The sequence below is a fragment of the Cottoperca gobio genome, chromosome 5, assembly GCF_900634415.1.
Source record: "Cottoperca gobio chromosome 5, fCotGob3.1, whole genome shotgun sequence".
Classification (NCBI taxonomy): domain Eukaryota; kingdom Metazoa; phylum Chordata; class Actinopteri; order Perciformes; family Bovichtidae; genus Cottoperca; species Cottoperca gobio.
Window position 1 is genome coordinate 4,462,466 of NC_041359.1, and position 25,620 is coordinate 4,488,085.

At 39.0% G+C, this 25,620-nt stretch overlaps 3 protein-coding genes across 4 annotated transcripts; 1 reads left to right on the forward strand and 2 right to left on the reverse strand.

The window, feature by feature from the left end:
* Window positions 1-455: 455 nt before the first annotated feature.
* cdc42 (cell division cycle 42) lies at window positions 456-15,195 on the reverse strand. Of its 2 annotated transcripts, none has more exons than XM_029432682.1 (6): window positions 15,041-15,195; window positions 8,686-8,826; window positions 7,794-7,866; window positions 7,321-7,430; window positions 6,285-6,482; window positions 456-2,233 (listed from the first exon to the last, which is right to left on the reverse strand). In XM_029432682.1, exons 2-6 carry the CDS (start codon window positions 8,788-8,790, stop codon window positions 2,144-2,146), a joined length of 576 nt encoding a protein of 191 aa, XP_029288542.1. In that variant the 5' UTR covers window positions 8,791-8,826; window positions 15,041-15,195; the 3' UTR covers window positions 456-2,143. The 2 variants fall into 2 exon arrangements, with proteins under 2 accessions (XP_029288542.1, XP_029288543.1); XM_029432683.1 differs by lacking the exon at window positions 456-2,233 and adding an exon at window positions 2,994-4,083.
* A 529-nt stretch (window positions 15,196-15,724) lies between these two features.
* On the reverse strand, window positions 15,725-18,398 carry snrpe (small nuclear ribonucleoprotein polypeptide E). Its single transcript, XM_029432684.1, has 5 exons — window positions 18,224-18,398; window positions 17,610-17,636; window positions 17,445-17,507; window positions 16,334-16,412; window positions 15,725-15,942 (listed from the first exon to the last, which is right to left on the reverse strand). The coding sequence occupies exons 1-5, from the start codon at window positions 18,275-18,277 to the stop codon at window positions 15,884-15,886; spliced, it is 282 nt and encodes a 93-aa protein (XP_029288544.1). The 5' UTR covers window positions 18,278-18,398; the 3' UTR covers window positions 15,725-15,883.
* A 1,821-nt stretch (window positions 18,399-20,219) lies between these two features.
* On the forward strand, window positions 20,220-25,612 carry acot8 (acyl-CoA thioesterase 8). The gene is made up of 6 exons (XM_029431913.1): window positions 20,220-20,456; window positions 22,013-22,149; window positions 22,408-22,633; window positions 23,278-23,435; window positions 23,827-24,018; window positions 25,263-25,612. Exons 1-6 carry the CDS (start codon window positions 20,275-20,277, stop codon window positions 25,379-25,381), a joined length of 1,014 nt encoding a protein of 337 aa, XP_029287773.1. The 5' UTR covers window positions 20,220-20,274; the 3' UTR covers window positions 25,382-25,612.
* The last annotated feature ends 8 nt before the right edge of the window (window positions 25,613-25,620 follow it).

A 25,620-nucleotide genomic window follows, 5' to 3' on the forward strand; every position in this document is an offset into this window, starting at 1 on the left:
GCTTTTATTTTTGTATATACTTTTATCTCTTGATGGGTGATTGGGTTTCATCTTACCCCTCGACTGTGGTCCATGTGAACACAGTTCAAACAACAATAGTGCACATGAGCTTCTTCCATTTTTATGCATTCAGTATGACCCACAGAGGGGCACCAACATCAGCTGCGACAACGTGTGGGTGGACAGCACCTCCTGCTGGCTGAACATGCCATGACAGGCTCATCCAGCTGTGATGGAATACACACAGCTGAGCAGTAGAGAAACTGGATGCTGTGATCCCAGATTGCTCAATAAATGTGGCCTGCCACCAAGAAATGGCATGGCGTCCACCAATATGAGGGTTTACCCTTTATGTTGAAAGCATACGTTTATAAAACACATTTCTGTTTGGTGGTTATGTTATTCTACTGTGTTAACAGGTCACAATGAAAAAAAGAATGGCAATGGAAACATGGTAAAGGCAATTAAGGTATAAGTTTAATATTTTTTTTAAAGAATGCATATACAAAGATCAAAGACTTTAGACAGAGCATTTGGTTTTGCACCAAAACAACACCAGGTTATAATAATTATACTGACTTGGGCTGGAAATCAACCCAACTCTAAGCCATCAGTAAAGAAAAACAAGGACCAACCAATCACAAATAATCTTTACCAAACAGTCTCTCTGCCATTGGAGGTTTTTATTCAACTAAACCAATCAGAGCTTTTCTTGGTATTACCTGGCAGGTAAGAGTTCAGATGAGTTCCGACCCCTAAATGTAAAAGGAGTGAGAGTAACCTTTTTTATATATTTATATATATAAAATAAAAAAAACAGCACAAACAGAAAATATGAAGAAAAAAAAAATATTTTGGTAAAAACACCTGGAGCCTACATCAACATTGTGCCATCTTACATTATAATTACATCTGTTAAACCTATCATTTAAAACAGAGACCAAGGCTCGGCTACATGCAGCACCATACAGTCTGAACGGGTACAACAGAGCGGACAGCCCTTCACACCTCAGACATACGGCCTGGAGAAAACACACCAAGAGACCCCAAATTCTGACCTGGAGCAGAATTCTGGGGGAAATTCACGTTCGTTGATCAGTTGTCGAAGCATGGATTTCAGGATTTGGCTGCCAAGGAACGTTTGCTTTGCACCGATGTCTCTGCTGTACCCATTCTAAGTGTAAGGGGATGACAATGTTAAAGCAGTATCGTGCTTTACCCTCCCTTGGTCCTCGGCAACGCATAAAGAACACACCGCTTGTTCTGCTAACACTGTTTAAGTTCCCTGGATCTAAAAGGCCAATTCCTTTTGGTCGACTAGTCACTAGTGGACCCATTACTACTGGATGCCTTTAGCTCTTCAAGTGATTACCACACTCAAATGGACTGCGACTGCACTGTGGAAGTCCACACTAAGAGGACTGGATACTAGATGGCAATATTTACTAATTAGATTTCCTCAATGAGAGCTGTGTGGAGTTTTAGTCATGTTGCTCTGAATTACAGAGTCAGCCCTAAACAGTTTCCTTAGTGGTTACGAGCGCGTCTATCCAGAACATGGAATAAATATCTCAGACGTGTCATGTGTTTGAGGTGAAAAAGGGGTGTTGGCAAACAGAAACAAAACACTACTTTGTTAGCATTTCTTCTGGTAGTGCTGAGAGAGAATGAGGGATCGGGACCAGCAGCATGAACAGCCACCAATGAGACAGCTGGAAGGGGCTTGGCCTTATATCCATGAAAGCTTTACATTGGCTGAGGACATCTAAATGGCTGGGCATCTAAAAGATGATTAGGCCACAACACTGGCCCAATCAAAATCTATCAGAAGCTTGACAGAATGAATTCTACTTGTATGTAAGCTTGATATCTGGATCCCCGTCCGAGACTATGCCACCCTGCCCCGAGCCAACATCAGCCTGTTGGCCAGGTTACGTTGATCTTCTGTCCCAAACTCAGACTTTAGGGTGAAGCTTCTTATTATTGCAGAGAATTATCTGAACCTTTGTAGGCTGTTTTCTTTCTAGTCCTCTGTGGAGGGGGAGGGTTTGTGTATGTATTTAAGATGTATGTATGTATGTATGTATGTATGTATGTATGTGTAATGTGTGTGTGTGTGTGTTTTGAAAAAGGTGGGAGCCTCTCATAGCAGCACACATTTGCGTTTCTTCTTGGGCTCTGGGGGCTCCAATGCAGCCAATATCGCCTCATCAAACACATTCTTTAGGCCTTTCTGTGAACACAAACACACAAACACACAGGCTCAATGAGGGGGCAACGCAAACACACACAGGTCAATAAAAAAAGGTAGAGGGGAAACACAATAGTAGCTTAAACAGAAGGAAAATAACTGAGTGAAAACTAAGCAGCATTGAACATAGTTAGGGGTGTGTCATAAGAAACAGTAGGATGTGAGAGTGCTGTTGGGGGGAAAAATAAATCAACAAATATGTAAATAATTTCAAGAATCCGATGTAACAAACAACTCAAGAGAATGGTCTGTTTTCCTATAACTGTGGTTAGTTGTGTGAGCCAGACCAGGGATTAAGAGTCAACCACACAAATCACATGCGTGTTTGTGTGCAAAGTGTAGTTGACCTGTGAGCGCTGAAACCAATAGTCATGTCAAACAAGAAAGTGGAGGATAAAAGGAGCATAAGCCCCGATGCTCAACACAAAATAAAAATGGATTGTGAGCATTATCAGTCCATACAGCGTGTTTTATTTTACTGCATTGGCTCTGCTCTTCAGATTAAAATTGCTGACTAACTCACAACAAGAGGCCATCCAGAATGTTTCCCTTCTCTTTGAATTTGCCCCCGAGCAGAGCTGCTTACACCATGAGCTTGGTCATGTGAAGTAACCAGAGCTTCTCTGACACAGTGCTGCACTATGCAGTAAACCAGTAAGCCCCTCAGCGCTGCTTAACTCAGTTGACTACTAAATTATTCTCCAACAAAGCACTGGAAAAAGAAGTGAGCCAGAGAGGAGAGCAAGTTAATTTATCTTTTATTAATTCTTTTCACAGGTAATTTCACACAATTATAGATTTATTTTATCTGGACGTCCAAAACAGCAGAATATGCACCACAGTTAATGGCACATGTGTCATATATAGAGAACGTTAGGCCAAACAAGTAAGCAAAAAAGCATGTTTCAGAAGATTACAACTTTAAGAAACTTAAAGTGTAGCTTAGTTATAAACCAGATCAATAAGACAGTCAAGGTACCTTACAGTAAAATCTATATTTTTGTGGTTATCTTGTCAAAATGGCCAAACACTCCCTACATATGACTTGAGTACTTAAAAGCCCTAATATGTAACTATAGTCAGACTTCAAGTTCTGTTCAATCAAACATCAACAGTTGTACAAAAAATACATTAGCATTAGAAATGGAAGCACTGTTTATTGTTGAGATCAATGTCAGTGTGGAGCCATGTGAAGCCTCCACCCTCACTTACGTCCAAACCCTCCCCACATTGAATACTACCACAGGACAGAAAACAATGGCTACATCCCAAATGACATCCTACATCCTCTGTAAGACACCGCTCCACTGTTGGCCAGGGGTCATATTAATAAGCAATGGGCCGTAGGAAACTAGAACTAATACAGGGGTGAGGTGCAAGAGTTATGATGTACAACGGAGCTGACATAAACCACTCCAGGTGAAAGTAAATTACCACACCAACCAAACCAAATGTCAGCAGTTAAAGGTTAGAAAAGGCAACAAGTAAAATCAGAAAGGCCATGAGTCAGTTAATCAGGCCATGAAACAAACATTAGTTGCAATACACTCTCCATACGGAGTAGTAGTTTGGGTCTGGAGTTAGAGTGGAAGCCGACTGATGGATTGGTTAGTTAGGGGATTGGTCGAGGTTTCAAAAGCAGCACATGTAAACACTAGTAATAGGGAAGGAGAAAGATGGGGTAAATGAATGTAAATGCAGAAAATAATGGCATATAGAAGAGAAAGAAATGAGAGCAGAGTTTAAAATATACAGCATTTCCTCTTTCTCTGCGTCTCAGGTGGCTCTAGGGCAGCTAGGATAGCTTCGTCAAATACATTCTTCAGCCCTCGCTACAATGACAGGAGAGGGAAGAGAACAACAGCACGATTAGCACAGCAAACACAGAAAGAGATAGATGGGAGAGGAGGGTAAGAGGAACATGGCAGAACAAGGAGGAAAGTATTTGTGTGAAATACAAAGAGACGGTATGAAAGTTACAGGAGATGCATGCAACAAAGATGATAGTGTTGAGATGGACTGTACAGCAAAGAGAGAAGGCAGTCACTGTGGACAGAGTGCTGAGATTCCCGACAGGAAACGGGAAATTACATCAGCAGCTATGCAACAGTTGTGCCAGAGAGAGAGGGGGGAGGAGGAAGGAAGGGGCAGAGCAGCGAGGTGGGGGCTCCACCTAAACTCCATCAACACTATTGTTCTCTGCCTGAGTGAACCCAACTCATCTGCTCTCCTTTGAGTCATGTTCCCTCTGCTCGCTTCCCTACTTGAGTTTCTAACAGTGATGCACCAAAACCAACACAAAGACTCAGGACTTGATTGAGCAGATAAACTCATAGAATCGCAGGTTGATATGTTAATCAGAAAATCTGTCACAAGTGCTGAGTACCACAATATTAAATTCAATATCGAGTTAAAAAAAGAGAGACACGGTAATCCATGCTGTCTACTTTTGGTCCTATTTAAACATTTCCACTAATAGCATATCATTAGTTTGATTTAATAACACACTGACCATTACAATTCAAAGGCTCAAAATACTGTTTTCCTTGTGTTACCAGGGCTTCAGCTATCAATTATTTAGTAATCAAATAGTCGATTATTCCATCAATTAATGGAGTAATTAGAAAAGGAAATACTTTTGTTTTATTAAAGAGTAATGACAAATATACAAAAGAGAACATCAGACACTTATTAGTGACTTATAATAAGTACTATTTAGAAAAATCAACATACTTATTGCTTTAATTGCATAAAATAACATTATCTGTCCAAATGAAACTAATTTAGTGCATTTAAGTGCCATATTACATTTTGGGTAAAAAAACTAAAAAAAAACTTTCAAATGACTTTAAATAAGGTTTACATGTCTTATGGGCTACTCCTTTAAAAAGGTAGGCTACTATCATTTTAACTGATCGAACTGTGATGTTGTTTTATTTTATATTCAATATATATATATATATATATATATATATATATATATATATATATATACACACACACACACACACACACACACACACACACACAATGCTTTTTAGTAATCCAGTCTCTCAAGGACTCGTTTCAGCCTTATGTTTTACCTGCAGCAATTTTATTTTAATGCAGCATTTGGTGTATTTGTCCTTCTCTCTCAGCACTTCCGCCACGGACGGATCAACGAAAGAAAATTTATTTACTTCAGATTTGAAATGGTCAGTCTGGGTCATCCTGAACATTTAGGAGAGTTACAAAATGTAGAAATATTTAATGTGTTACAATATTATTTGAGTTGACTTTCTCTGCACAGTAATGTGAAGTGAAACCACTTCATTATATGGGTTAATAGCCAGGAACGGCTTGAACAAAATTCTATTGCACTTCTCAGCAAACCTATTATGGAAACTGTTTTATCAAACTAGGACTTCTTTGCCAACGGTTTTAGGTTTAGAAAAGTGAGAAATTATTGCTGAAATGACTTTCTTCATCTTCATCAGTTTTGGCTTGCTCCAAGCACCGGCATCATAACAAGATTCAAGCGGCAGCTGGCTTGACCGGCTTCCAGCTCACTTAATCAGAGTCCTCTATATAAAAGACCAGATTAGTGTCACTCTCACTGGACCTTTTAGTTCGGGAGACTTGTAGAGAACACCTGGACTGACCCTCCTTACAAGAATCCCTACGGGACTCCACTCTGAAGGGTTACAGATTCCACTACCTAAACTGCTCTCGTCACCAGCACTAATACAGTTAGAGGTCGACAGTTAACAGTGTGCAGGATGCACTATTGTCTGAAGCAAGGTTTTCAAGTCATATGAAAAAGAAATCTGACGATTTATAATAAGCAACACCACTGAACTCATGAGTGTGAACAGTCGCCGAAACTAAACTGGCATAAAGAACAAAACTCCATCAACGATGGCGTGCTGAGGCCAGGGGGGCATGCTCTTCTTTTCTCCTTTTTCTTAGTTCTTGCCATTGAGGTGTGAATGTGTGTCAGATAGTGTATATATGTGCAACAGTATATATTCATATATATATATTTATATATTACCTGCGTAAGGGCTGAGCACTCCACGTATTTCACAGCCTTGAGGTCTCTCGCCAGCTTCTCAGCTGTCTCCGGAGCGATGGGCTTTTGCTTGTTCTTGGCCAGCTTCTCTATAGTGGATGGGTCATCCCGCAAGTCAATCTGAGTCCCAACTAGCAGGAAGGGGGTCTTTGGACAGTGGTGGGTAATCTCTGGAACCCACTGGATACACAAACAAACGGTTATGCAACGGTCGACATACTGCATCACAAGCATTTAACATTGGGTTTCCTTCTCATCCAACTCATCAGCTGTCAGTGGATTTCAGGATGTTCAGATCCACCACTAAAATAATGTGAAGAGTCTTCAGAAAGGATTAGAAACTACAGTTCTGGCCCCTTCAAGAAGGTGTCCTCTGGCCTTAGCCAGAACATGCATTTTCTTCACATAAGTTCTCTTTCTTCGGTCTTTCTGGACAGCTGTGACATGTTTTTACGGATTTTATTTCCAAATGTGATGCTAAACTGGTTAGTAGTACTGTACGGCACAGTAAAATGTGTTTGGTTAGCATTCAACAGCTGTCATGAAGTTTTGATCATGTCCACGGCTAAGATACAGGAGAGCCGCAGTTGTTGAATGCTAACACAACTGTTGACTGCACAGTACAGTAGCAGGCAGCTATTTATATTAGAATGGGGACAGAAAGCGTTTTAGCTTCTTTCGACTTACGTTGAATCAACATTTTAAGTATTGATCGGCCACTGACCAGCTCCGACAACACTCAGGAGCAAATGATATAATAAAGGTCCTGTAATGTCCTAATCAAAAGAAGAAAGAGATATCCTTCTTATAAGAGCTGCTAATAACTAATCACAATGTCAAACTGTGATTATTACGTTACAATATCTATTATATTTTCAAGGGAGGATTTAATCATTCTGGTTATTTTAAGATTTTACAAAGAAAACACATCCAAAAGACAAACAGAGCATCCATATTTTTCAACAGATCGGGAAGAAGACCCGTGGCAATAAAATAAGTAAGGAAGGGCTTGACTTGCCTTTTCTTTGACGTTTTCAAAGGAGGAGGGGGACACGACGGAAAAACAGACGAGGAAGACATCTGTCTGGGGATAACTCAGAGGTCGTAACCTGTCGTAGTCTTCCTGACCTGGAAAAAACCACGTACAAACATGTTTAACTCGCACAGTCTTGCCATCATGTTACCAGCACTGATCCAGTGAACAAAGCGGGGTGTCTCTGTTAGCAGAATGAGGCACAGCACCACAACCACAGGGCACCCTCAGTCTTTAGTAAAACGGTCATCAACACACCCTACGTTCTTAAAAGTTAGCCAGCGGGTGGAAAGTAAATGAAGACAACTGATCATTTTTTCCATGATTTCCTTTTAACGTCATAGAAACACTTCACAGTAAAAGAAACAAATATATATATAATGGGTAACAGTTACATAAACTGGATACCCTGGATGAACAGAAGTACACAAGGGTAGCTTGAAATAAGAAAGACATACCTGCTGTGTCAAACAAACCCAGGGTGTAGGGCTCGCCTCCAATCATTACAGTTACAGCATAATTATCAAACACCTACAACACACAGACCCAAACCAATGGTTAGCTCATTTGCTCAATCGTGAATTGTGTATACATTTTACTACCACTAGAGTTTGATAGATGTGGAGTTGATATTAAACATATACATTTTCACATTCAATATCTTTTAAACTGACCATCTTCATGCATCAGGTTCTAGCTCATACAGCTCTCAGTTTTCAAACTGACTTGTTTGTTTATTTGTCCTTCATATTATTTAATAACCAAAATAAACTGTATGAAGTTAAGGTACATGTTATATAAACGGTATGAAGTGAATTGTGACTATGAACTGTGTTGACTTAAAGATTCTCTTAATAAAAGTATTTTATGTGAAATAAGCATGTGACCCGTTTTGACCCCTTTGAAGAATCATAATCTAGACTCGTTGAGAACCAGTATTGATAAGCAGAACTGGAATTGTTTAAATCCAAACAATACCCAACCCTAGACCTGACTTAACAACTGACACACTCCTCAGGCTTTTTGAATTCAGACTTTTTCATGGTTCATAACTCAACATCGCAATAATAATCAAACAAAATAACACTGATACAGTATTATGTTATAAAAACTCCAATACCAATCTTAAATATTAGGAAATTGTGCAGAATTGCGCTAACCAGAAACATGAACACGATGAAATCGACTAACTCTGAATTAACTTTATCACAATTACAAACACAAAGGTAGAGCATGTTAGGTTGCATGGGAATAAGCATGTGTTAACTGTGACACATGGTGACTAAAAGAGTACATTTACATTTAAGTTGAAGTCCTGTCTATCACTCTCACAGGCGTCCACACACTTACCGTAGGTACATATTCAGAGGGAAACTTGTTTGTGGTGTAAGAGATGAGCAGGCAGGTTTTACCCACAGCCCCGTCCCCAACCACAACACACTTGATGGTCTGCATAGCTGCGTTTTACAGTCTTCGCTACTCATTCAAGATCTGGAACAGAAAAACAAACAGAAAGGATACTTCATTAGTTGATGGCATTGCTTATTGGCTTTATACACCACAAAATACATACATTTTACTTTTTTAATGTAAGTGCCTTGGGGACCCAATGTTTGGGTTTTTGAAGTATGCCAATTTTGTGTTTGAGCATGTAAACATCGTATCCCAAATTCAGATGATTGGATTATCTCTTATCCCATTTATGAGAAACCTAAATATGCTAGCTGGAGTACTCAGAAAGACACCGGGATACTGTTGCATGTATACACCTTATCTTGGTTTCTGATTGCGTCCACGACCTGCGCAGGACTGGCTTCAGCCATGTGAACTCAACACCAGATTGCATTTTGACTGTTGGTAAAAGCAGTTTCCAACATAACTATAAAATTGGACTCCAGCCTAAATCTGTAAATTGAGTGACCCAAGCCAAGAGTAAAAATGTATTTATCTACTTGACATGGGGTGTTTATGGGGAGATAACTTAATAGCTGGACCTCCCTGATAAAACACAGGGTCAATGGTTTCCACTGTCCAGATGTACAAACAAGGTTTTCTAAAGTAAGGGATTGAGGGATCATATAGCCCAACAGCTGAAGGCCCATTTGAGTGACAAATGAAACCGTATAAATGTGCTTCACACAAAGGCATCGCACCATGTTGTGGCTGTGCTAGCATAGAGTGTGTGGGTGGAAGAAAATGGGGAGGGAAAGGAAAAACACCAGATTTGGGTTGACTCCTTTCCACTCAAATCCCAAGAAACAGATTAGAACTCAATTCAATATTACTGTTAGTCTGACACAAAAGAGGTGTCAAGAAGGAACAACAGATCACATGTTCCCCAACTGATATTTAACAGGGTTAGATATTTACAAATAATAAAGCATTGACAATACACTGAGAACTTTCAATGCTACAGCAAGCTTACATTCACGTTTTTCAGACTGCTTAGCTAAAAGAGAGACGGAGAAGGGACCGCATACTACATATGTATAAAATTGAGTTGCTTATTAAACTGGGCCTACAATAATGTGTAGCGTGGCCTAAAGTGCCATGTATAACAATCATTTTAATCATGCATACAATATTAAGCTATTAAAATAATAATACGTAGCCGTGGTTTACTCAGCATAGGTTATCTAGATCAGCTGATTGCACAAGGATCCATGGGTAACAGTTAGACTATCATCAATGTTATGTAAAATAAATGTTTTGGTTTCTTTTACAAATTGGCCGATTCATCTTTTCCGACCACCAAATATCCCTGTGTCCAAGTACAAGTTTAGATTTGGGTAACCAAAAATGTTCTTTGGCCATCAAAATGTGGGCCTGTGTTGCCCATGGGGCCGGTGCTTTAAAATATTACCCTGTATCCCTGCATTATCAAACAATAATTTGGCAGGCCCCCAGCAGCAACTTTTAATGAGGACACTTAATGAGCCTGAAACATCCCTTCAGTACAATTTATAACCTAAAGTGATGGTGGTTCCCGTCTCACCTCCCAATTAGGCAGCAGATCATTTGCACCAGTGACAATTCTATAAAAACACATGTGATTTTCGAAACTGGAATCTGGGCAAAATTAGTAGCACACTGGGGAAATACTCCAAAACAAATAGTAAACCTAAGGCCAAGCACATTCATCATTACACATTTGTCAGAACCCAAACAGTAACATGGTTATTAAAGGTTGCCTGTTCAGTTGCAGGCCAGCAACCAACAAGTACCTTCCCACAGCCGACATAGGATAACAGTGCCTACAAAAAATCTTAATAGCCCTTATTCATAGCAGACATCTTGACGTATCATAGTAGGAAAAGCACAGGTGTTACTTGTGACATTAACGATGGCTCTGTTCTGTGTGTCCCAGTAAGCCATGACAGTGAACCAGCATGAAAAATATCAGGACCATGAAACTCAAGCATATATAGAATTCAGCTTAAGTCAAAAACATTCAAACCAGCTGCTTTGTTCTTCTTCATACATAGTACATTTAATATCTTTGTGTTGAGTATGGAAGTATGAAACTAATAATCTGAAGATGCCACCTTGAATTCTATTATCTATTCTTGTGCTTTTCCTACTTCAACATGTCAAAATACCTTCAATGAAAAAGGCCTACAAAGATGAGTGAAATAATAAACGTTGACCTTAAATCTGTGTCTGAAACAACAATGCGATGCATCTTGATGCATTGTGCATTTAGAGAAAGCATGCTATATGTAGTATGTGGACCACAGTATTCCCCTGTTTATCCTCCACAAGTTACAGTATGTCAGTACCAAGCCACTGCAGAGCTCTGCACCACTGTGTGGGGGTGGGGATTTCATTTAGTAGGAGGCACACAACTGCAGGCGCCAAATGTTACAGTGTGAACATGGTTGAACAAGGGAACGGAACACAGGTGCATGTCCTGCAGAAACTCAGGGAATTTTCCTGCTGGGAGTTGATAGAGGGCATTTCTTGCCACCTACTTCATACAACTCACCACTTAAGATATATTTTCAATGTAATCTAATTAGTACTAGCTAAAGAAACATTTAATACTGCTCGTACAAATTCTGATAGCCAAAAAAACTACTAACACCCAATTTATCCGCTCCCGACACACACACACACGTGCACACACACCTACAGTCAGAGACAGAGTGGTAAGAGACCCCCCCATGCCCCTCCCCTCGCACGGACCTCATCCAGCCCAGACAGCACCCCCACAAAGCAGTAAACCTAGGGGACACACTGTTATGCCATAGTTTGTCACACTGCCTTCATTAGCGCACAGTGGACAGGAATAGATCCTAAAATTAGCACCTCTATGTACTGAATCGAGAATCAATTTTGAATCTGATCGTGACCCTAGAATCAAATCATGAGATGCCAAAAGATTCACACCCCTACTCAGTTGATCCGTCTGTTACAGTGAAGGCTTTTTGCATCTAAACATTAAGCGGTTATTGTTAAGTTCCATATTAACTGTGTTCAAAACATTACAGACTGGTGTGATTGCTGATGTGTGATTATGAGACGTTTCAGGACAAGTGGAGGGTGCTGTGGAAGTCACTTTGCAGTCTGAATTAACCTTAACCTCACTAGTAGTTGTCTGAGAAGTTTCATGTTTGGTTTGATTCCTAGTTGTGGTGGCAATATCACACCCACATTTGTGGGTGGAAAGGGAGGATTTATCTTACTGCTGTGAAATTGACTTCCACTGGTTTGTTGTAGCACCGAAAGACAGGGGGTGGGAAAATGTGGACCTCCCAGTAGGGGTGGGCAATATGACTTAACATGTATATCACGGTATTAGTTCAATTCTTGCAGTGACTGTGTTTTATCACGATACTACAAAATTAAAAAGGGATACCCTGCTTAAAACATGAATCTACCTCTTTACACTCTATTGGAAATGTAAGGAAACATATCTTAAGAAATAAAAAAACTAAATAAAAAAGCATGTGTTTATTGGCTCCAAATGAGAATGAAAATAAGGTACCGGCCTATATGTGTTTTGAGAAGAGTAGTCTGCCCCATAATGTAGGTTATTTAGTAAATGTAATGTGATTCCTTCTCAGGGTTTACAGCCATGCTGTTGTTTTGAGTTGAGAGTGAACTGTATTGCTGAGCAACCTGAATCTGAGCAATAAAGAATATTTGAGGGAAAAATATGCCTTTTTCTATATTATTTTTAGTTTTTATTTATGGCTTTATTATTTCAGTCTTTTCACCTCGTAAATAGAGGCCATATTATTTGTGATCTGACATCTCTAGCAAAACTAGTAATTACATCAAACTACATTTACATATTTGAAAAAAACCGAGAACTGACAAACTTTTGAATCTTAACCATAGACTTTATACAGTCTAAGAAAAAAAGTTTTAAACACTTTTCTCAGCAGACGCTGTTGTTGTGCCAAAGAATCATTGACCGTGAACAGCTCTGCTGGTCTACTGATCATCTAGAGACCGGTGACGCGGTTCTCGGCAAAAACAGACAGGCAGTAGCAGCACTGTGTGTGGACACGACATGAGAAGGTAGACACAAACCCACTCTGCCATGTTTGTATTTACCTTATATCCCCTTTTTACTACCACATACGGAGCCGCTTAGCTGTCACCAAGGCTAAGACTTTGCCTTAAACAATTGTTCTTTGAACATGTGCCTTTTTTGTGGCCTAACTATAGACAATATAACCTGTGTGGGTGTAACGTAGTTCATTAGGTATTATGGCAAGTAGAGTGCCCCCATGTGTGTGGCATCACGGTAGCGACGATATTGCAAAATACATGTCGTGGCAGGACGTGACACCGGTGACGGTGATGAAACCAGCATACCGACCACCCCTACCTCTAATCTCACTGTCAAGTGAAGATAGCAATTAAAAAAACTACATCCTTTGAGCAGCTGGCATAAATGGAAGTAACATTTTTGGGTGACTTGGCTGGCAATTTGATAAATGGGGTTCTCCAAAGGGGATGCTTTTTTTTGTTTGCCGTGTTACCACTGCAAGGAACGTGACATTGACATGTTGAATAGCCTTTACAGAAAGGGTTCGGTATTTCGGGTGAAAAATAAAAAGCTGTGTCAGGCACCAACTAGAATCTAGTTGGTGCCAGCTTTTATATATATATATATATATATATTTAAAAGAACAGTTAGTTTCACTGCATGGCAATCACTGATACATTCATACAACATGAACAATTATGAACTGAATTGTCGTACTGCCATGCAGGGTTCACGTTTTTCATGGCACAATATGAAAACGAGGAAAACGTCTTTACATGGGAGTAATTCTGAAATATTTGATAAACTCTAAGCTAAACACTGCAGTAAGACTATGGTCATGGCCATCAGAGGACGGCTACAGCTGCAATAATGCTTCTAGACTTAATCCACACATTTGTGTTTGTAGGCCAGCAAGCACTCTGAGGAAAGGCCAGCTTAAAGTAATAGTGAAAGCAACAAAAATTCAGTTTGATGTGGCAGTTTCTCCACATTTGAAATTAACTCTGTAAACTACACACTGCATCTAGAAAGACGATTTGCAAGACTGATAAATGTATCAAATCTGACCAGTGGGCATGTCTAATAAAAATAAAATGCTTCTGCCAACCACAGAATCAAATATCACTGCAGTCACACAGCTTCACACCTAAGAAAAGTGTCACTGGCATTACGTCGGATTTAGCAACATATCCTCAATGATCGGTCAGTTTCCTTCTAAATTAATCTGTAAAATATATTCAGCGATGCCCTCAAGCACAGGCTTGACGAGGGAAATTGTTGGACATCTGGCCCTTTTAAAACTTGACCCACGCAGACTTCAAGTCAAAGAGATACATCCCACGCTTTTTATTTTGATATTGACACATCGATGACGAGTAACCCAAAGATTGATTTTGTATTACATATTACATAGTGTCTTTGAAACTTGTGACATGTCTAACGATGCGACCACTACTAGTGTGAGAAATAGTTACCATCCAAACGTGTCACTTTCGCTGAGTAGGTGACAAAAACATTTTAAGATGACACCTGAGAGATGGCTACCTCTAACGTTAAGCGCTACAGTTAGCTTGGATGCCCTGTGTGCTGTATTTCGGCCACATCCCCGGCCTCAATATGGCCTAATTTCCTGCCGGCTGTTTAAACGAACAATAAACTAACTATTTTAGCTGTCCCTCTTTTAACCCAGTCAGCACAGCGAACATGTACCCAAGCAACCAAACAATACACTGTACAACTGACGTTATAATAGCAGATCTGATTAGATTTTTTACCAACCTGGTGAATGTTACGCCTTTTTATTCAGCTCGTTACCCAGCTAACCGCTAGCTTTTAACGCTAACTATTTACATATTTTCCAATGTACTGCTTTACTTAAAAAGGCATTGCCATGCTAAATTCTCTCAACACTTAAATCACCAACACATTTGATGTGAAATACGGCTGCTTCCCAGCACCAATAGGTTCACTAGCCGGGCCAATATTGTAGACGGCTTGCTTGCTTTTCTAACTACGGTCCTCCTCAATTAGCTTGCAGCTAACTAAGCTAACCTTATTGGATGCTGTTGCTGAATGAGATACTCAATTTGACAATTACAACCCATGTACAACATATGTCGAGCATAAATGATGTTGACAACATTCAAAACTTAAAATAAACCACAAGTATAGCCTAATAATAATAAAAATACATTTTCTCCGTACCGTATCCTCTATTTGTGTCTTTACGCCGGGCGTTGGCAGCTCCGCGCTAGGGGCTTCCCAGTCAACAGAACAGGGACACGTTGCGTGCGTAGTGATGTACTACGTAATTACGTTAATCAATTGAACTACAACCCATGGATGTAGACAACTAGGCTACTTGACTCAACCTCCGGCTAAAAAGTAAAATCAACGAAGCAGCATAAATGGGTCAACAGGTGTGTGGTTCCAACACACACTTTGGAGAGAAATTACACGAAAGTAATGAGTCTGTATCTATATTCATCCAATAAAATATTTCAAATATTATAAATAAAAAAGGTAACGCATATAAAAAAGGTGCATGACAATATGTTGCATTTGACTTAATCATGCAGCGATTATCTCTTAAACCCTTTAACATTGTACCAAAATGTTCACTTCCACTATTTGAATGAAAATGAATACACCAGCAATGGAAAATGTCCCACTACAAAACGCAAACCGGCTCATTCCTTTCTTTCTTGGTTAAAAAACAAAAAAGTACTTTTTCCTGTTGCATTTTATTTGGAGCTGGGAGTTTGACCTACATAAGTACATAATAGTGTTGTCTGCCACTAGATGGCACAGTAGCCCAATGACCAAAATACTCATGCAAACTACTGAGGTTTAGAAACATTTAGTGCAAGGAGTTCAAATACAAACAAATAAGAACGAAAAAAAAGTTTTATTCTCAAAACTATGTGGTAGAAAGAAACAATTACAATATTCATGTTATACAAACACAAATACACGCAACAGCATTTGCAAAAACAAGGGGAACATTTCTTTCTAGGAAAGGTAAGATTAGTAGGCATCTCCATCGTCCTAGGTGACTACTACACTCTGCAGCAAGGTAATGTTGTCTCCTTTCAACATGACCCTCCCTGGGAGACAGAAGATAGAGGGAGAAACACAAGCAGTCATGGATCAGGAGAGCAATATGACAGTCCACTCCAACCACCATCTATGCATTTATAACAAGTGAAAAGACATTTAGTGTTTATAAAAAAAAATTTTTTTAAAAGGTGACACAGATTTCAGTATCAATGCATGCACAATACCAGGATCCTGGAACCAGATTACTTAAACATACCACAGTGTGTGTGCGTGTTGTTACGACATGGCAAAATGTCTGTTTTGAAAAATGTTTTTGCTGTGCAGCATCATAACAGAGGCCAGCAATTGTCTTCTTGGCATAGTCAAGTGTGCTGATACATAGCTAATCACAGAGACAAAGTAACAAAGACAACATATCAAAATGTAAGGTACTCTTACCAAGCGGCTTTCTGTTCTTAGTCTTCATGTGGACCTCCTCAGCATCATCTAGAACCAGGTTCATGTACTCATCAAAACCCTTAAACAGAGAGGGAAGTGAGCAAAAAAAGTTGTTTTAATACACATTTTTTTGTTCTTATCTTGAATCAATCACATTTTTCTGTGAGGCTTGCTCATATTGGCTTCCCAAAATGCACAACCTCGTCTTGATAAATGATAAATGCCCCGAAAATTCCTTTTCAAGCCAACCTGTTACACTCAGTTTGTGGACACGTTAACCTCAGAGTAAAAACAAGAACTTCACTCGCAAAGCAGAGCATATAAATGTATATAAAAGAACACGTGTATCAGTGCAACTTGTATTAGGGGACCAAAAATAATTATGAACATATTAATACAACTACCAAAGTGTCATCAGAGCAGCACAATTAGATGGAAAAAAAGCCTTGCTAAAGCAACCCAACACTTAGATGGTACGCAGTCATGGGTATGAGTGTCTGTGATGGACGAGAGAATATTATACTGTAGGTGATGTTACACCATGAAAAGGAGAGGCTTTTGTTTTTTAATTATTTTCTGCAATTATTTGAAAGTGGAACGTGTGGAGAAAGGAAACAAGCTCAAGACTTTTCATAAGTCAGTATTCAGCCACTATATGCCTACATGTTTTGCATTACAGGCCTCTACAGTGAGAGCATTTTTATTTCACATTATCTACACAACCAATGTGTTTATGATTAAACAAATTTATCAAAAATAGTTTACAACAAATCAAAATTATTTATAGATCTAAACTCTTAATTGTGTTCTCAAAGTGCACTAGATTGATGCATTCAACTTTAAAATGTACTACATTGTCAGGTCCACCCACCAGTCTCACAGAATGCTGTGGGTTCATAGTGTTGTGAAAAGCGATCTCAGATCCATCAACTTTAGAGCAGACATAGTCTCTGAATCTTCTGCAGACCACTCTGCCTACTTCCTAAACCTGTTCAATGATTACCCTACATGGTCCATTTGCCATATTTTTATGAATTGACTCTGGAAAATCAAACGTTTTATTCATGCATTACGATTCAAAGAAAACATGAAAAGCAAAAAGATAACTTACAATAATGCAGCCCTCTATCCGCATGTTCACCTGTTCGTACAACCAGACCTGGATCCGTGAGCGCTGGAAATGAGAGGAACAAGAGATGATAGTTCAATATTAAATCATATACACAACACAATATAATAAAATTATGCGGGAAAAAAAGTTTAACTAAATACTTACATTTTGTAGATACCTGAAAATTAGGTTCTGACGCATTGAGTCAAGGAAATTCAATGTTCAAAAGCAATCACAAGCTAAATATGTTCACCGCATTGCACACAACGTTGAAAACGTCCCAAGTAATGTAAACTTGGTGACATAAGAGTTGTCCACCCTGGAAGACAACTCTAGAACAACTAGGCTGAACAAGTCAATGTACAAATCAAGTTAAGTTAAAGTAGATATCGACTCCACTTAAACTCAAAGGTATTAATTACATTTCAACCAGGTAATGCAATCAGCAATTTAATTAAGATTATTTGCATGTTAGTGAAATTAGGTTAACTTTACCAGAATGCTGTTGAATGGAAGCGGCTCTGTCCACACACCGGTCGTTTGAATGCATTACAAAGAACTGGAACTGATCACAAAAGTATTTTTAAATCAAGACACATAACCTGCTTGTAATAAGTCTATCACGCCCTATAGGTCTGTTAAAACCATCTACTCGTTCACACCATGGGAGATGAATGACTAGCTAGCAAGCAAGCTAATAAGAAAGGTTAGCCTAGCTGCTAAGATATTGTAGCATGCAATTCAATTCAGTCTTTCGTTCGTCGAAATAAAAAGGATACAATGGGCTGCACCATAACCTTCTGGATCTTCTGTCCTTGTCCCCTGTACGCCATTTTTCCAAGAATATACCAGCGGTAGGTATATGTAAAAAAAATTGCACCTTTTAATAGAGTGCGTTCAAACGAAACACTCACGTTGTGAGGTTGCTTGCTTTAATGGCGGGTTTCTTCCGCGTGCGGTGGCCGTTTATAATAAAGATGTGAAACAACGCCCCTGTAGGTAGGAGGTCATTACTGCAACCACTTGTTGCTCCACAAACAGTGGTGTGCACGTGGGTGCAATTAATGTGGCAAGTTGACGAGCACGCACTGACAATAACAAAAAGTATTATTTTGGAAAATCAGTGTGGGTGTGGTCTGCATATAATAATAATCATAATAATAATAATAATAATAATAATAATAATAATAATAATAATAATAATAATAATAATAATAATAATAATAATAATAATAAGCTTTATTTGTATAGCACCTTTCATACAATAATTGCAGCCCAAAGTGCTTCACAGCAAAAAACCATAACAATTAGTACAAGGACAGAATAAGAGCATTTACAGTACAATAATCACAGTGTAGATGTAAATGAGTCTGAAGTACCATTATAAAAATAGCCAAATTAAAATAGTATAAAATAGCATATAAAATAGTATAAAATAGCAGATAAGATTGCAGAATTAAAATAATATAATATAGCAGAATTAAAACTGTATAAAAATAGCTGAATTAAAATAGCAGATAAAATAGCAGCCTTTACATATTCTTTGACATTTTCATAATCCCTTTGTCTGTACTTTCATCTATATTTGTCTTTGCAAATAATCCACATACTTTCTTCCTATCCCTGTTCTCTGCTTCCTTATCCCATAACATAAACTGTCTTTTATGTTCTTCCATTGTTTTCAACGCTTCAGATTTAATCTTTCTCTTTGACATTACCTTTTCCTCTTGCTCTCTCAACCTTACTTTTAACTTTCTTACTTACTCAACACTAAATGATCCTCCTTCAGGAAAACCAAGCTTAAAAATGTATGAAATCATTTGAATTAGTTTAAAGTGGCTAAGATAAAAATATATAAAATATCACTATTAAAAGGCTAAAGTAAAGAGATATAAAATATCACTATTAAAAGGCTAAAGTAAAGAGATATGCTTTTAGCTTACTTTTGAAGATATTGAGTGAGCTTGCCTCCCTATTGTCTGCAGGTAAAGTGTTCCATAGCTTTGGTGCATAATTGCAAAAGGCTGCATCCCCAATTTTCTTTTGGATGTTTCTGGGAACATTTAATAAACCAGTAGTGGATGATCGTAATGTTCTTGGGGGCACATAGTTTATTAGAGAGTTGGCAGTGTAACTTGGTGCGGTTCCGTTTAGGGCTTTGTATACAAGAAGGAGGACCTTAAAATATAGGAGATTTACATTTTTCATTTATCACTGATGTAAGCATGTTATGAAATATGTCTGAAAATACCACTACAAATTGTCATTGTCTATGTAGAAAGCTCCAGATCCACTATTAGAGCAAAACCAGCTGTTTTACACAAACATGTGAGTTCCCCGAATGTCTACATCCGTAGGCCTACTCTAATTTGAATCTATTTGCTAATGTTCATTTTAAGTCAAATGCTTATTGGTATAACAATAAGCAATGTTACAATCCTTAATAAGCATGTGACATACACTTTTGGTATCTAAACATATTTTACAATCAATATGAAAAATACAGTGTTACAATGGCAGTCTTTTGCCTGCACTTAACAGGTTCTCATGCAAGGTGCTTCCAATACATTCAACTTTTGACAATATTGATAAATGAAGGCCATGGCACGTCCTTACATTAGTAAATTGTGTTAATGTCTTGAGGCTCCATATATTCTTCATTTTGCTTTGTTTAATTATGTTGCATGCCATCTGTTGTTCTAATGATTCAAGTGCATAGACTGTATCAGAGACGGTAGTCTTAGGTATCTGACTAACTCCAGAAGATGGCAGTAGTGCGATACTAAGGATGCAAAATACAGTGAAACGCGACGAAGAAGAATAAAAAAACATGGCGGAGAGAGAAGTGGGTGTCATCGGTGGCGCTAGCGATTATCCAGGGGGTAATGTGTTACCGAAATCACCTGAAGATGAAAGCTCGGAGAGTCCTGCATCTCAGCATTCCCAGGACCTCAAAAGCATCCTGGTCACCAGCGTTTTAAACCTCGAGAAGCTCGACGTTGACCTGTACAGGTAGCTGGCTGAAGTTTGTCACTTGGCATATGATGACAGTTCAGATGCTGCGTTCATATCCTGTCGGGGTTACAGCCATGACGATGTTCCTACTTGCAAATAGCGTTCACGTCAACGTCCAATTCATAATTAGGCCTACTATTAGAAAACCCGGGATACCTAAGAGCGACAAAAACTAACCTTGAACCAACTAATACTGAAGCATCACATGAAACAGACAGTCGTTTGATGTCACTAAACCCGCATTGATTAGATGTGGTGTTATTTTGTCAAAGCACAGTATTTTAATCGTCACATCTCCAACTCTGTAACTGTCTCGATGATGGGAACGCTCGCATTTCATGGGAATCTTTCCCACCCGTCCCAAGTGACATGAAGGCCTCATCATTCCTGAAGGGGTCCTTAAGGGTTTTAAAACAATGGATCCAGTTGGCTACAACTATTTTGGTTTGGTGCGTTTATGAGTAAATATAAACTAATGTGGCACTGAATGATTTGGATTTGACCTGAAATGTTCTTATGTTTAAAAATGGTGTTTGTAGGCCTTAGTCCGTGTCATTCTGAACAGGACCAACGTACAGTTCAGCAAACCTGATAAGGGGAGGTTCATATATAAGGAAATGGTCTGAGTGCTACAGTGCAATTTGACTTTGGATGTGAATTTCTCCAAAACTGTGCAGAAGAATAACTTGAGATTTTATTTGGTCATAGTCAGGGTCCAGCTAAACAATTTATTTAAACTTTTCCTTTAATGTTCTCTAAAACTAAGTGCTCTCAATTGTATATTACAATTCAAAGCTATTCTGAGCAGAATTCCACTGGATTCTCTGCAAACCTTTTATGGAAACGGTGTATAATTGTTTTGTCATACAAGAAAACACCTGTGGGAGTGTGTTATAGTGTACAGGGTCTTAAAACTATCCAGAATAGTTTAACTTGTAACGCAACCAACTACATTTATATCCAGCTTACATTTGTATAACACATCAGTAATTGCATCTTGTACAAAACAATGAAAGGGGCAATTCTACATAACTACTACTTACTTTTATACTTAATGTAGTTTTAATGAAGGACCTGTTTACCCAGTATGGCCACGAACACCATCAGACACTTTTCAAAAGCTGAAAGCCAGCACTAATGACATTAAATTATTTAATTTCAAAATCAAAATATGTCTATTCAATTACTTACGCCTACACTGGAAGTTCACATCTACACTGGAGGTTTGCAAAGTTTATAATGTACATTTTTTGCACTTCCTTTTACACGCACAAGGGGAAGAGACTACTAAAACACCTATCAAAACAATGCTGTGTAGTTATATAACTACACCATTAAAGGTTCAATCTTTGAAAAAATATAATCAGGCATATTGTCATTATTCACGCATTGTGCAATCAACGTATACTTCATAATGATGAGGTGAAGCAAAACACTTGTCTATTAACACTTTACATAAATTGATCACCTTCACTGTAAAAGCTACATAAGCATCATCTAGTTAGAGACTACATCATATAAATTTCAATTGCTTCTCTATTTTTTTCCCCCAGAGGGACGCACCACTGGGTGCCCCGCAGTCAGCGTTTGTTTGGGGGTCAAATAGTCGGTCAGGCCCTTGTAGCTGCTGCCAAATCGGTCAGCGATAATCTCTATGCCCATTCTCTCCACTGCTACTTTGTACGAACAGGTAAGATGTAACAATATTTGAATGGTGTTGGCCAGCGATAGTGCAGCTCAAATATTAAAAAGGGGCTCATGGTTACTTATCTTGAAGAGAAAACATGAACCTACAGAAAACTAGAACCGTAGCTACAGATACTTTTGTAAGCTTTGTTCCGTCGTCACAAATATAGCAAAACAACTCACTTTCATAACTAATGGAATGATGTGGCCACAGTCAGTATCAGTTCTCGTTCCCCACAGCTGTCTTTTGGGTGTTTCTCAGGGGATCCTAAGGTTCCAGTGCTGTACCAGGTGGACCGTATAAGAGATGGACGCAGTTTCACAGTGCGCTCTGTGAGGGCCATCCAGCATGGACAGCCTATACTTATCTGCCAAGCGTCCTTCCACATGTTGCAGCCGAGTCCCCTGCAGCACCAGTTCACCATGCCGGTGGTCCCTCAGCCTGAAGACCTCCTCACTGGAGAGGAGCTTATTCGTCTTTATCTCAGGTAAAGCTGCTGAGATTAGTTTAGTTAGTTATTAATCAATTAGTAAGTCGACAGAAAATGAATGAAACTATTTTCCATTAATTAATCGTAGAATTTCTCAAGTAAAATTTGAAACATGTGGCTTAACACTGATATCTGAATATTTGAATGTTGATCAATTAAAACAAATAATTTGAAATTCATCATCTCAGGGTTTGGGAAATTATAGCATGCACCTTTTACTATTTTCTCACATTTTATAGACTATAATAATTATAATTAATCGAGAAGATAATAATAAGATTAATTGATAAAGAAAATAATCGTAGCTGCAGCCCCAATCTCAGGTAGAGTAACATTTTATTTTATTAGTGCAGCAGGTGAAAGCAACATGAGCAAGGCACTTGAATAGACACAAACATACAGAAGCATGCAGAGGAAGTTAATGGTTATTACATTTGTGTCAACATAAAAACACAGAACAATTTCAGTATGTATATATTTTGTAATGGTCAGTTTGCAAAATTCATTAAATGAAATATGCGATCTGTAGCAGTTCCACCAACAGCAAACATGCTTACGTTCTAGTTTGTCATGAATGGCTGTTAAATACTTTGCAGTTGGTTCATCAGTCATGATTTGTATTTGTTTCTATTGTTTCACAGTAAACCAAACCTGGCAGAGAAATTCAAACAGGGCCTAAACAAACTGCTGGCGAATGAGGTCCCCATTGAGATAAAGCCAGTGAACCCACCACACTTTTACAGACTTGCTGCAACTGAGCCGAAGACGCTGTTCTGGGTGCGAGCACGAGGCTATATTGGTAAAAATATACATTTGCATTACAAATATTGAATAGCCTTTATACTCCACCGGTAGTGTTGAGCTGAGGTTTGGTCTGGTGCATGGGCCGGGGTGGGGATGTTAACTCAATTACACTACACTAAATTCAGTTCTTAAATTTAACACTTCAAATGAACATTAAGCTGAGATAAAGCATATAACACAATTACATACTCGAAATATAGAAATGGAGCAAACCGAGAGATTTAAACATTAAGTAGAAAATAAATTCAAAGCTTGGTAAATAATCATGTAATCGAAAATATATGCAATATGAAAATGACTGAAAATATAAATATAAGCCATACATACCATGTGTAATACAGTCTGAACAGTGTTCCTTTATGCATTTTATTTGTGTATTTATGTAGGTGAAGGCAACATGAAGTTGCATTGCTGCGTTGCTGCGTATGTATCAGACTTTGCATTCCTGGGCACAGCACTGCTGCCTTATCCCGACTACAGGGCTCAGTTCTCGGCCTCCCTGGACCACGCCATGTGGTTCCACACCACTTTCCGCAGCGATGAGTGGATGTTGTATGAGTGCGAGAGCCCATGGGCAGGTCAGTACGTCGGTCACTTCCTATCTATCTGTCACAGCACCACAAACAGGCCTTTTCCACTATAGGAACTTCATGACCCGGTGCTTTCCATAACGGCTTTGTTTCCCGTGTTTTACAAACCTGAACGTCTCAGATGTACGTCATTGAAAAGGTGACATAGCAACCAACGGCGCCATTTTTATTCACTGCTGGTTGCCGATTGTGCCCAGTGTAGTTTAGTTGTGGGGGAGAAAGTGGCGCTGACATTCCCTGTTGACTTTTAAATGTCAGTGTCGATTATCAAATGAAGAGCCCCACCCGCAGAAGGAGGTCAACAGAATGGAGCCAGTCCAGCTCTCTCTCTCTGCTTCGTAACGTCCAAAAAACATCCCGCTGCTGAATTTTAAGAAGACGGAGAAGTGACAGTGAAGAAACTGGGGGGAGAAGATCATTTCTTAGCTTTTATTCCTTCAGGAGAAAAGACAATGATGTAGGGTTCGCACTGCCCAGCTACTAATGCTGTTTCCACTGCATGGGTACAGCTCGACTCCACTTCACTCCAGGTACCAGGTCCTTTTCTCTGTATAGTTTTCCACTACAGATAGCATCTCCTCAGTGTAGGCGGGATTCTCTCCGCGTGAAACTGCCGTGACGTCATCTTCAACGGGACACTCGCTGAATTCTTTCAACGGCAACCACACAGAAGAACGTCTGCACATCGTCGGTTGTGCGGCGTAGTTCGGCTGGTTGACATTTTTTTACTTTACTTACATTTATTAAACTATAAACAGGTTTTTCCCAACACTCCCCATACATTCTACAGTTCACATGGATAAACGCAGAACACTGCAGCAAACCACATGTGGAGTAGCCTGAGTATCGCCTTTATACTGAATCTAAATTGTGTGCAGGTCATCCCCCCTCTCTCCCCCAGAGTGGGCAGACTGCAGTGGAAACTAAAGCAAAAGCAGTTGCTACACACAAAGTAATGTGTCATTCAGTTCCTGTAGTGGAAAGGACCTACAAGTAATGGAGGTCCCACTTGCTAAATATATGCACATGCAATTATATGAATTTATAGTGTTTTGGTTGTTGATTATCAATCTACAGATGCCACTGGTCTGTTGTACATTATTAGTGTTGATGCAGTTCAATTTGATTGTATCCAGATTGTACCCATTTACAAATTGGATGACACTTTAATTAGGTCTAAATGATTATGCTATGCTAATTACACAGCATGTGGTTTGTGTTGTGTCCTGCAGGGGGCAGCAGGGGACTGGTTCAAGGCCGACTGTGGAGAAGGGATGGGGTGCTGGCTGCCTCGTGTTCCCAGGAGGGTGTCCTGAGAGTGAAACCAGTCACAGAGCCCAGCAAACTATAAGCACATTCCTTTTTGATTGTTTCTATGCGTTACTCTAATCATATAACTGTTGTTTGATTTTTATACATAAATGTTTAAAAGTATAATGTGTGCAACCTGCTCCATACAGGGCAGTATTTCACCTCTACTGCTGACTCCATTCAAATTCATCAATCATCAAACTCATCAGTTATTAAAAAACAATTAGAGGATGTTAACCTGTTTATATTTTAGTTGTAGCAGTTTGTCATATTTATAGT

What these genes read in the sequence shown, in the direction of transcription:
- cdc42 (XM_029432682.1), bottom strand. Translation starts at nt 8,790, where the DNA reads ATGCAGACCATCAAGTGTGTTGTGGTTGGGGACGGGGCTGTGGGTAAA. An exon ending in TTGAAAACGTCAAAGAAAAG is followed by an intron (nt 6,483 to 7,320) that starts GCAAGTCAAGCC and finishes TTGTGTATCCAG; the next exon opens with TGGGTTCCAGAGATTACCCA. An exon ending in AGTGCTCAGCCCTTACGCAG is followed by an intron (nt 2,234 to 6,284) that starts GTAATATATAAA and finishes TTGTGTTCACAG; the next exon opens with AAAGGCCTAAAGAATGTGTT.
- snrpe (XM_029432684.1), bottom strand. Translation starts at nt 18,277, where the DNA reads ATGGCGTACAGGGGACAAGGACAGAAGATCCAGAAGGTTATGGTGCAG. An exon ending in TTTTCAGGTATCTACAAAAT is followed by an intron (nt 17,508 to 17,609) that starts GTAAGTATTTAG and finishes TCTCATTTCCAG; the next exon opens with CGCTCACGGATCCAGGTCTG. An exon ending in GGATAGAGGGCTGCATTATT is followed by an intron (nt 16,413 to 17,444) that starts GTAAGTTATCTT and finishes TCTCTGTTTAAG; the next exon opens with GGTTTTGATGAGTACATGAA.
- acot8 (XM_029431913.1), top strand. Translation starts at nt 20,275, where the DNA reads ATGGCGGAGAGAGAAGTGGGTGTCATCGGTGGCGCTAGCGATTATCCA. An exon ending in CTTATTCGTCTTTATCTCAG is followed by an intron (nt 22,634 to 23,277) that starts GTAAAGCTGCTG and finishes ATTGTTTCACAG; the next exon opens with TAAACCAAACCTGGCAGAGA. An exon ending in GCGAGCACGAGGCTATATTG is followed by an intron (nt 23,436 to 23,826) that starts GTAAAAATATAC and finishes GTATTTATGTAG; the next exon opens with GTGAAGGCAACATGAAGTTG.